Below are 12,122 nucleotides of genomic sequence, written 5' to 3'. Positions count from 1 at the left end.
TCTTAAGATAGATAAAACTAGAATTGAAGAGGAAGACAGAAGAGATCTGCCCACAAATGGTTATTGCAAAGAACTGTATTTTTACATAGTCCACCTCATTCTCTCAATTTTTCATTGGCATAGATGTGACAGGATTGGAAAAGAAAGAAGAGGTCTTTATTTGAGAAGACATAGAGGCAATTTAATTTTGAAGACAAATTTGGCAGATAAGAAAGCAATCATACACACAAGATAACATTAGCTGATCTATTTTGGTACTTCATGGTGCATTAGTAAGTTACTTCCAGGTAAAGCAAAGGTGCAAATTTATGGTACCTCAGATCGTCCATGGATACTGCATCTTTGCTTTCTCTTTCACTGTAGTCAGTATGAAGTAGTCTGCTGCTCAACATGCAAACTTGTTTATATGTTAGTTAACTTAAATTTATTTTACTGTTTACTGCTCTGGTGACCTACCCAAATTTCACCATCACAAATCTAGTATTTTGGGCTTAGGGTGGTCTGCAGAGAGGAAAAGAATGTTTCATTGCATTTAAGTAATGTGTAAATTTAGTTTAGAAAAAGGTTTTTAGCTGCCTGGAAGCAGGCTTTTCATTAACACCAACTAGGCTCAGGCCTCTGGCAATGTTTTTTAGAAAAGCTGTTTTTATTAAAGATTCAGCTTAGTCTTTCAGTTAAAGACATTAGATGTTTAGGATGCATTTTGTTCATTGATGAGCTTTTTGGGGGTTTTGGTTAGGTTTTTTAATTCTGTTGTCTTTGTTATGCATGAGCATTTTATTCCCACCAGTTAAATTCCTCCCTTGGGTTATATTTTGCTTTTATTATACATCTTTAATATGCAAAATCAATTTTGTTTGGTTTTCACATGGAATAAAGGCTGGTTTTTTTACTAATAGTATCAGTGAAGCTTCAGCTCAGTGGAAACTTGCAATTTTCCCAGTGCAAGTTTCACTTAAAAACTAAGACTTCTTGTGTTTTAAAACACTTCTAAATTATACTGTTTTGTTCTGAGCTTTTGTTTCTCTGTCACATTCTTTTAAATTGTCATCCATTTTTCTTTTTTCTCTGTAGCAAAAAGCATCCTTAAGTCCTCAGAAGCAAAGTCCTCCAGATAGTGAGGTAAGAGTGCTATAGGAGTATTACAAGACATGTCAGCACCTCAATTCTTAGCGTTCTCTATCAGAGATATTTTCCTGATGATGGAGAACTCTTCAGGGCTGGGTTATAGCAGTTCTTTTGACACTTAATATTAATCCTTGTGATGGGGTTTTTTTGCTTGTGGGACCTTCCTAATATTTCCTTTGGCTCATGTAAATGCCTGTCCAAGTGTGGTGTTCTACTGTTTCTTGTATGTTTTCTATATTCTATACAGAAAGCATATTTCATATTCCATTTCAGGTTGCTCCTTGTGAGCAGTACAGTTTTCTTTCTAATGGGAGTATTGAGACAAATTACTGTGTTGTAGTCATCCTTCATTGATCAGTTTTCTCATAGTTTCCTGCCATTAGATCACCAGTTATGCCAAAAAGATTAAGCATTAGAATTTTGAGGGCTATCAGAAAAATAAATAGATACAATTTCAAAAAGTTTTATTCTAGTGTAGCTTAATAATCAAAACCAGTAAGTCAGCAGGGAACACAAATCATACAAGGCTCAGTCTTCTAGCGCTGAGTCAATAACATCTGTTCACTCTCTGCATCAGATTTCTACATAGTAATAGCTCTTCCACTGCTTGCCATCCCCACTTTCCTCCAGAGGATGATAATTCATTTGGCAGTGTTAATCAGATCAAAACTTTTAATAATATAATGAGTATAAATAGTTCTTCAGCAGCATTTTCCAACTAACTTTTCTGTTAGGAAATTACCGAAACAGGGGGTAATTGAGACAGTTTTTGTTCCTTTTCCTTCTTAATGTTCTTCTGTTCTTAATTTGTTCTTTTAAAGGGTCCTTTGTTCTACCACAGTAAGAACTGTGAATACATAGTTATCTGTATTTACTTGAGACAACACAGAAAGCAGAGTAATTGATTCCTTAACTAACATGAATACACTGTAATTGCTGGGTTATGTGGCTGTATATTACTGCAGAGTTACATATACTTTATGGACCTTAAAAAAGCCTCACAATGCTATAAACAAGCAGAACATGTTCCAAAATGTCTGTCTGTTCACATACCGTGTGTTTCTGACATTCTGTGTGTTTCTGACATTACTCCATCTCTCCCAACTCCCAGTGTCCCTTTCCATCCAGAAGGTCTCAGCATACTGATGATAGTGCCTTGTTAGTGGTAAGATCCTGCACGTAATGGCCTTTTTATGTGGCAGATTCTAGAGCATTGAAATAACAATGTTATGATTGTCTCAGATTAGACCAACTATTTTAGAGCTAATCTAAATAGCATAAAACATGACCATCTTTGAAAAGTAGCTTAGCTGTGAACTTTAATATTATGTCAATACTTGTACTGGCAGCCATTTGTTAATAATATAGTGATGTTTTCCCGCAAAATAATTAAAACTTATCTTTTGCTGACAGCAGAAGAAAATTACTGATAGAACAGTAATAAAGAACAGCTTCTACAATTAAAAATTAATCTCTAGTTGTTCTGGTTTGATTTTTTTCTCCATTTAGCTTGCTTCCCAATTGATGCACTCCGCAGTATCAAGTAAGCAATTTTAATGCTTCAGGCACAGCCTTCGACTTTAACTCATCTGCATCCTGCACATGGTGGTGGAAATACTTAGTATCTTGGCAGGGAAAAACTGCTCTACGTATGCTACACATCATGAAATATTCCCCATACCGTTTTAATGTTTATTGATGGTGTTATTTTAAAAATAATCTATTATGAACACTTAGCAAAAATAAAAGCATTTATGTACCTAATTCATGTTTTATGCTATTTCTCCCTTTATGGCATCTTAGCAATGTGCATAATTAAAGAATATAATTAATGCCATAATTCATGTCTATAAAAGAAAAATACACCTGATTTGCCTGCTGTTGCATGACTGCATGCCTGGGATTTATTTTCTTAATTCATGGGCTTCCATTACCTGCCTAAATTTTCTTTAGGCAGTGCTTTCAGTTAGAGTGTCTCTCTCTAGAATACGTTGCTGAAGATATTTACTATCTCTTTATTCAGACATTTTTGTTTTCCTGCTTTCAAACACTAAGCACTGTGTGGGAAAGAAAGAAAGCTAGTAATATTAGAGAGAGATCTAGTGATCATGCATGTGCCTGTTGAGAGAAATCACAATCAGTTAGATATAAAAATGTGCTTTCATATTTAGATAATCAGAAACAGAAGAATAGCAGTAGTCTGGTTTAAGTGTTAATAATCTCTTGTCAGTGAATTAATCTTTGCAATGTATTCTAAAGATACCTTTAAGGACCCCATTTCTATTTGATTGTGTACCCTGTGACTTTTGTTGTAAATTAATATATAGAATTTTACATTACATGACTTGGAATTTTCAGAAATTAATTTGAAACTGTCTTCTGTCGCTGTTTATGTCCTTTGTATTTTAACCAAGTTACATCCTTGCACCTCACAGATAAGTGGCCAGGCTGGTAGGGAAAGATTGAACCAGATTTCAAAGCAGTCATTTCTCTGTTCATTCTTTTTTTGATTCCTTGCTCTTTTCAGCAGCACTGAACTATAATAGTATATGAAATACTCAGTTTTCTAAACTGCTGAAGTATGGTCTGCAGTTTTATTTTGTAATGGAAATACACAGTGTGTCTAATGACGACATATGCCAGGGCAGCTGTTTCTGGCAATTATTATAAACTGGAACATTAAGCCCATGCAAGCTCATGAATTTGTAGCAGTTTTGTTTCTACAAATGTATTTTGTATGGTAAAAACATGTTCAACAACAAGGAAATGTTCATTAGTTTGCTTTAGGGGGAAAAAAAAAAAGTCTGTCGTAAGAGTTGAATTACTTCTGCTTTTTTATATTCTGTTGTATTTCATTTGACATTCTCCCTGCCCTTACGGATTTGAAACTTAGCTGGGTATAATTTCTGAGGATGTTTTTTTCCTCCACCAAAGTACTTGATATCAAAGTTCTGTTCGCTAATGGCAGTTTTCAGTACACATTTTTCATTTATGTAGTTTCCTCTCTGTCTTTTTCTCTCTCCAAAAGACTGCATGCAGCAGTGTAAACTTTACCGTGCCAAACTTTAGGACACTGAAACTTGCAGATAGGTTAGTTTTAAAAAAATAGTTCTGCTGTTTTTTCCGCTGATTGTTCTAGCTTTATGGTGTGGGAATAACACTTCATGGCAAAAGGAGAGAATATTACATAGAAGTACAGTAAAAGATCTTTTGTTCAGCAGTTCCCTTGTTACATCAGAGCTCTCCAAACTGAGCAGTTGCTTTCCTTTTGCTCCAAACAATGTTTTCAGCTCACATAGAATCATAGAATCATAGAATAGTTAGGGTTGGAAAGGACCTTAAGATCATCTAGTTCCAACCCCCCTGCCATGAGCAGGGACACCACACACTAAACTATGTCGCCCATGTAAGGAAAAGATTAAAAAGTAGTTAAGTCTAATACGTAGTTAGGATACAAGTGAGCTTTCTTTTATTTTACCTCTTCTGTCTTCTGGTTTTGTTACTACTTTCACAAAAACTTTCTTAAAACCAAAATTTAAGTTGTGAATTTCCTTTTTTAAATCTTCTGTCGTGTTTCTTCTCCTTGTTGTCTTTTGTCACTAATTAAATTAAAATGCATTCACATTGCACAAGTTGTTCTGATTGTTTCCTTCTGTTTGTAAACATTTTCAGGACAGTCTGTTTGAACTTACAAAAAAGACTACCCATATTTTCTATGAGTGTTAATAGTTTAGTTCTGTTTGTTCTACATACCTATGATTAGAAATGAAGTTTAGCTATAGTACTTTATTGCACACTGTGGCAGCTTTCTTTGTGTTGAGTTGTGATAGACAGGCTAACTAAAATGTTGCTGAAGAAATGTAATCGCTGGCCTCTAAGAAAATGTGCTGTATACCTCAAAGTTTTGTATTAGTCCTGTCCTGCTTGCTGTTCTCACACGGGTAGTCCTGTTTCTTACAATTGAGATTACTTGTTGAGATAGTATCAAGGCTTCAGACTTGGCTAGTGATTTCAGCCTTGATTGCTTATGGATCTCATTTTCCCCCAAATAACTTGTTTCTTCCCATACTGTCCCTTACAAGGTAAATACTGTGGAAGGAAAAAAATCCCAAAACATCCTCTCAAACCGCTGCTCAATTTCTCTATTGTGAAGCCCATGACATACTTGATAACATCGGGCAGCTGATGTGACCTCTTCTTTTCATAACCTTTGTGTCATTGCTGCCTTGTTCTCTCTTCATTGTGTTTTGTTTTCTTCTTGTGGTCTCAAACGTGGCCTGAGGCCATCATGTTGCTATTAGCACATGGGATCTCTGAAGCACTTTAACAATTTAAGGCTTTTAGGCACCAGTGTGTTACAGATAATAATGGTATGGGTGTATGGGTAAAGTAAGCAGAACTTGAGTTACGCTAACTTGTACCCTGGAGGTTTCTCTCAGACTATTGGCATCCATTTGTGTACTCAAAAGTTTAATAATCAAATTCTCTTAAAATATCCTTATTTGGTTCGAGCAGAGTTCTGGTTGGGCTCTGCTTTGGCAGTCCCTGTGTCTACAGTTGTTTCTGGCACGGGGAAGTTTCTTTGACTTCAGTCCTAGACCTAGAGACCAAGTGCAGCATGTGCAGTAAGGTGTTGTAAGTCTGAATTCCAGCATCTTGGTTCCTTTCATATTGTGGCTGCCTTTTCTTACAGTTGTTCTTTGCCTCACATCCTCCTTTCTTCCCTCTCTTTCTTTCCTTGCTGTCCCTGGCAGAATGGCTTTGAGCCTCTCTTTGTGTTTGAGATTGACAGTAACACCAATACCATTAAAAGAAGGCCAGGGACTCGCAAACAGGTGAAGAGCATGCAGTGTGTTGCTGTTGTGGTTGTCCTACCCTGTGGTGTGCTGTGTTCCCCTTCCCTCCACCCACTGCTGGGTACGTGGATTTGTGACAACTTCTTGTTAGTCTGCATCAAGGTTGTCTTAGTCACTTCATATAGGAATAAAAAGTTAACGTTACAGACCACCTACTTCTGTTTTATTTTACTATTCTCATATAATAGCTGATGTTTTACTTAAGTCAAGTAATATGTTGAAATTCTTACAAAAAAAAAAAAAAAAACCAACAAGATTTTTGCTTTGCACTACTGTGGAGAGTCTGTCCTGAGAATCAGCTGTTAAGTCTGCATAAGGCCTAAAGATGTTTGTATTTAAGGCTTGCCCTGAGCATAACCTCTCTTTCTAGTCCTTCCTGACTGTACTATTCTGAAATGGCACAGTAGTTGCAAATCATTTCAAATAGTAACACTCTCAGGTGTGTTATTCACATCCATAGAGTCTCTAGGTGTCATTTGGTGTTCTTTTCCTGTTCTGAACTGCCGCTTTCCTATTCGAATACTGTTTCAGAAAGTATAGTTTCATTCTTGAGCCATTCAGTCCTCAAATGGTAATGTTTTGATTGTGCTTTCAATAAGACATGGAATTTGGCCTTCTAGGTCCGTCAGTGATAGATTGGGATGGTAGAGCTCCTGTTCCATAAACATGAGTTGTTGTTTATTTGGTTGGTTTTAATATTGTCCGTAACTGAAATCTGGCTGCGCTTTATTTGTGGCAGCACTGTAAATCTTCACACTGGCATCTTCCCCGAGAGCTAGAATCCACCCACAGGATCTTATTTACTTTGTGTGTGATTCACAGGATCAGCGTTAGGTGTTTGTGGCAGACACAAGGTGTGTTTTCCTAAGCTGATTAGATATGGTTTCTCTGATTTTTACCAAGTTGATAGGAAAATAACTGACTAAAAATGCACAACATACTTCAAACATTAAAAAAAAAAAAAAAAAGCTTTATTCTGAATAGTGGCTCAGAATGAACTGTTCAGGGTAAAATTTCCTTTTGGCTGATGGCATAGATGATAGATTAAGTGTTACTAAAGAAGCTTTTGCCTCACTGTTCTTAGTAACTTACTGTTCTACTGGTTCTGCTTTTGATGTCACTGTGGGGTGTGTAAAAGAAACATCACATCTCCCATGCTTACAAGCCAGATAGTTCAGGAGGATAGGAAGGCTTTAACTGCAGTTCAGCAAGTACGTTTTTGTTGCCTGTTGAGTGTCTGAGAATGTGATCACACTCACCTCTTGCTTTTTAACTTGTCTACTGCATTCCACCTTTGTGTATGACCTATCGGCCATTTGCTAACACAGCTACTGCCTTCTCTTTCTTTCTGCATTCAGTCATTTTCAGGGTTGAATCAAGAAAGCCATGCTACTACCCTGCCTAATGCCTCTACCTTCAGTCCTGTCAAGGTATCTCTTGCTATTATCATTCACCAACAAAAAACCCTTGGATCCACACATCTGTTTTAACAGGTGTTAGTCTGTCAGCTTCTAATCAAAAGTTCAGGTAGGGTATGAATCTGACTTACCTGATTAAACTGTAGTAGATATTACCTCACCTTAGCTTTAGGCTGTGTCTACAGGAGGCCTAAGCTATAAAAATATGGTAACCAGTCTCTGCTCCGAGGGGTTCTTGGTTGTCTTTGGTGTTGCTTTTTCTGTACAAGTTTGTTTGCTCTTGACCAAGTTGAGTTCATCTAAAGTACTCTTTTTGTATTCTTCACCAGCTTACTTATGAATACAGACACCCTGTGTTTCTTTCTCCTCTGTGGAAACTGCTGTACTGAATGAATTTATCACAAGAAATCAGTCTGCAGAAGCACTGTAATAAAACACAGGGTGTTTCACTGGGGAGAGTGATGTTAAGTAAACACCAGGTTTGCATTAGCAAAGCTGTCGAAAAAGTGTGTGCTTACTGGTCCTGCTGTAGTGCAAGTTTTGCATGTTATTTAATTATCTCTTTTTCTGTGTCCCCTTTACAAAGAATACTTCTAAAGTTTTGGTTTGAAGGAAGAATAAACAAAAATCTGACATTGCATTGTCAGTACTGTTTCATCATTCTTTCTCCTTAGAAAAAAGCAAATGTGTTATTTCTGCAAAAGAAAAAACTTTGTCACTTTCTGCAGATGAGACTTGAGGAACAACATACTGTGGTTTTTCACATTTCTGGGTTTTGTTGGGTTTTCTTGGTTTGTTTTTGTTTTTTTTTTTTCTTGAAACACATTTAGATGGATGGAGCCTTTTTTAAAAACACAGAAAATTATAATGTAGTCACAGTTTTTGCAGATTAGGGCTATTTATATTATTCTGCTTTTTTTATCCACAGAGTGATGACAGATCTGCCATCTCCCCTGGCTCACCTACCACACAGACAGGTAACAGGGAAAGGAACAAAAATTTCTGAAAAATTATCAAAATGCCTGCTTTGCTTATTTGTGCTACGAAGAGATGGGAGCGTTTTTTTTTCCACCTCTGTGTGTGGCACTGCTGTTTGAGAATTTACTCAGTTATTTGGGTCTCCTTAGAAACACTTGAGGGAAGAGACAACAGGGGTGTGAAGGATGTCTTCAGGCAGAATGTAGGGTTTGGCTGCTTTAGGCCTCCATACAGGCCTAAAGCAGATGCATTCAACACCAGTCAGAACAGTTGTTAGTATTGGTATGTGGAATGTGCTTTGCGTGCAGGCATCCTTGGAAGTGCCTTTTCCTGCTTTGCGCTTTTACCATGCATGGCTGTAATTTATTTTGTCATTATTATATTAAAATTTTTGTTTTGTTCCTTTTAATTACCACATTGCAGAACCCATTTCCTATTTAAATTCTAACCATTTCCTTCTTCCTCCGTTCCTGTGCCTTTCCCCATTTGTTTAGTCCACCTTTCCCCTCCATATCCTGGCCATGCAGCCCCGCCTTCCTATAGAAACCCTGCCCAGCGACCAGAGAGTTTCCTTTACCAAGCAGCTGTCAGGGATGAAGCAAAGAAAGGTAGGTTAAATAGCTCAGAAATCAGCTAGCTTTACTACCCTGTATTAACATCTGCATTTACCAAGGTTTTGCATTGTTCTGTTACTTCAAGTCTTTATCATTAAACTACTTTTCGAGTTCCATTTCCAGACACATGGCATTACGTACTTTTTGAATAAGAAGTTTCTCATTTAGAGCTGTCGAATATTTTTTTGCCATATTTGTAGAAATGTGGGGGTTTATTCTTCCTGGTCTGTGCCTATACCTAAGAAGATACCAAGAAAATGCCACAAAAGCCTTCAACAGCTGATGAAGGCAGCTTGATAAATTTAGCATTGCATAGTAGCTCAAACAACGTTGCAATTTCTGTAGAAATTCTGAACTGTTTCAATGTACTCCATCCAGCAGAACTTTGTTCTCCTTTATGAATTACTATTACCCAACAGAAAGAACAGATTCTAAATAGCAAGGAAAATATGTTAAAGAATACCTCATTTAGATTAGGAGATCATTACTTTGATTCATAATAAAATGAAAGAAACAGATTGTGAAAGGGAATGCACTGTAGCCTTTCTGGAACCTTGTGTGTGCATGTATAATACAGTAGCAAAGGACAGTCAGCCAAACTATGCTTAGTGATCTTCTTTCCTTCATGCTGCTTTTTTAGCTATTACTTCATCTTCTACCTGTGCCTTGTCTCCTGCTAATGATGCTGCAGACCCTAGAGTAAGACATAACTCCAAACAGCGAGAAGAGGAACTGGAGCTAATAGAGCAGCTACGCAAGGTAAGTGCTGCCCAGAGCCAGTATGTGGGCATCTTAGTAAATGCCTTGCACACAGCCTTTTAAATCTGTCCTTGTGTTTTGGACCAATTTCACTGAACCAATTTGGTGACCAGCTGACCAAAATTAAATGGTGATGTACAGTCTCAGTGGTTCTTTCAGATGGATTCAGTGGTGTACACTCTGGTTTTTGCGGTGGATAAAGTCAGCTTCAAGTTCTGTAAAATGAACACTCCTGCTTCTGAGTGTCTGGTGATCTCTGCTTTTAAAATGAATGTGTGGTTTCTTTTTTCTTTATCAGCCTTCACACTTGTTAGGGTGAAGCCTGCACACTTCACTGGAAAGTTACCTCACTGTTTACTTTAAATCTCTTTTTTTAAACTCCTTTTTGCTGTAAAGCCCACAGAAAAGCAGGTGACATGCAGAGACTACTGCCAGTCATGCTGACAATATGGTTTCCTTCTGTGCTCTGGATCCGTCTTTTGATTCTTGCTTTATCCTTGGCTAAGTGCAGAACATCAGAGGCACAAATATTCCTTATACTTGTGCTTTTTGACTGTTCAGGGCCACCACGCTCGTGGCTTATGCACAGATACAATGACACTACACATACATGAATATTGAAAATGCCACATGACATTAAGGTACTACTCTGCTTTGTCCCAGACTTGTTTCTGGAGAGCATGGAGGGATTCCTTGAGGTGCTCTAGTCAATTTTTTGAACTTTCCCAAGAGTTAAGAATTCCTACTTGTTATGGCTATAAGCATCCCAGATGGACAGAGAGAATTCTTTTTCTTCATAACGTTTAAAGTAAGGACAATCTCTCTAAAAGGAGAAAGTTATCTTAAATAAAGCAAAACCAAACTTGGTGCTGTCTGCAGAGCCCCTCTTCTGTTATCTCAGAATGCTTTGTATGTAGTCTGTCTCTTGTTCTGCTTCCCAGGTAAGCTTAAATCTTTTCTAATACTCAAAAAAATGTAGATACAGTATAACAACTTAGTGAAATTCACACAATGTTTGAAATAAGATTAAAAGCCTGAACAGAATTTGTATTGATTTCCTTACACGAATGCTAACTATTTATGTCAAATAGTTCAGGTTTTTATTTAAAGGCAAAAATGTTGTCTTGATTTTTCTTAACTGTGTTGTCCTCCAACCCATAATGACAATTATTTTCACTTCCCTTGGCAGAACCATTCTCTGAGACTATGTAGGATCAGGAATACTATTTCTAGACCCTGATTTCCATTATTTTTGAATAATGGTTGTATTAGTTCCCTGTGCTGTACAATGAAAACTGTTCATCATTGAACTCAGTTGCTCCCAGATTATGGTCAGCTCTGGGCTACAGTAGTGTGCAGAGCTTTCCTCGATGTTATTCAGAAAGCTGTTTCGAAATGTCATGAGGACAGACAGAGCTGTAATGCAAGCACTCTGCTTCATATAAAATGTTCTGTAGAATGAAACAGCTGGAGGAAACCAGCTCTTACTTTTTGTGTGTCCATGTTCATCTTTCTACAGAACATAGAATCACGGTTGAAAGTGTCATTACCCAGTGATCTTGGAGCAGCTCTCACCGATGGTGTTGTTCTGTGCCATTTAGCTAATCACGTGCGTCCCCGATCTGTTCCCAGCATTCATGTCCCCTCACCTGCTGTTGTAAGTATATAATAATGATGGTGTTTTATAAGTGTCCAGAATACCATTCAGCAGAGTCCCATAACCCAGACAAATGCTAAATTCAGCATTCTCCTCTCTGAATGTACATGACAAACAGTAACCATCAATGTTCTGTCTAAAAAAGGTCTGTAGCATCATTAAAAGAAACTGTATTTGGGTTTGCTTCATTTAAATGAAGTTACTTCTAACACAGATTATAAGAAAATGTTAATATTTTCAAGTCTGCCTTCCATTAACTTGAAAACCAGTGAAATAAGAGTCAGTTCAGCATGAAAACTGAAATAGGATATTTCAGAAGATTAAAAGGTCTGAGAAGTTAAGTAAAACAGATAGTAGGGAAATACAACATTCTCTACCACATTTAGAATCCCACTACATAAGACAGTAAAAACAGGCAGAGAAGACAACTTGATTCCTGTGTCCATTTCACAGTACTACAAATTCCTCTGCTTAGGAATTTCAGCAGAGCAGCCTCAAGCTACTTGGAGAACAGCATCTTCTGGAACAAAACAAATCCAGTCATACCTTTGTGATAATGGCCCCAAGATACAACCTTTTTTCCTGTTGAGAGCAAGGAAGGAAATGCAGGCACACTGCAGAGAAGTTTGAAAATGTCTGAAGTTGTTTCTCTGACCTTGCCTATCTGCAGTGCTTCTTGAAAGCTGTGATGATGATAGATTTCTGGATGCAT

General features: G+C 37.4%; 1 protein-coding gene across 1 annotated transcript in view; it reads left to right on the top strand.

Moving 5' to 3' along the window:
- Nucleotides 1-12,122, top strand: part of LRCH3 (leucine-rich repeats and calponin homology (CH) domain containing 3) — a gene marked incomplete at its 5' end in the record, with an annotated part of 36,962 nt that overhangs the window by 17,941 nt on the left and 6,899 nt on the right. The window contains 6 exons of the mRNA XM_010021735.1: nucleotides 1,075-1,122; nucleotides 2,240-2,293; nucleotides 7,343-7,414; nucleotides 8,331-8,379; nucleotides 9,635-9,753; nucleotides 11,273-11,410. Of these exons, the coding sequence (XP_010020037.1) occupies nucleotides 1,075-1,122; nucleotides 2,240-2,293; nucleotides 7,343-7,414; nucleotides 8,331-8,379; nucleotides 9,635-9,753; nucleotides 11,273-11,410 (480 nt within the window). The remainder of the gene's footprint in view (nucleotides 1-1,074; nucleotides 1,123-2,239; nucleotides 2,294-7,342; nucleotides 7,415-8,330; nucleotides 8,380-9,634; nucleotides 9,754-11,272; nucleotides 11,411-12,122) is intronic.

The sequence above is a fragment of the Nestor notabilis genome, unplaced genomic scaffold (assembly GCF_000696875.1).
Source record: "Nestor notabilis isolate BGI_N333 unplaced genomic scaffold, ASM69687v1 scaffold4509, whole genome shotgun sequence".
Taxonomy (NCBI): Eukaryota; Metazoa; Chordata; class Aves; order Psittaciformes; family Psittacidae; genus Nestor; species Nestor notabilis.
The sequence above is the reverse complement of the archived record's forward strand: the minus strand, read 5'-3'. Positions and strand labels throughout refer to the sequence as shown.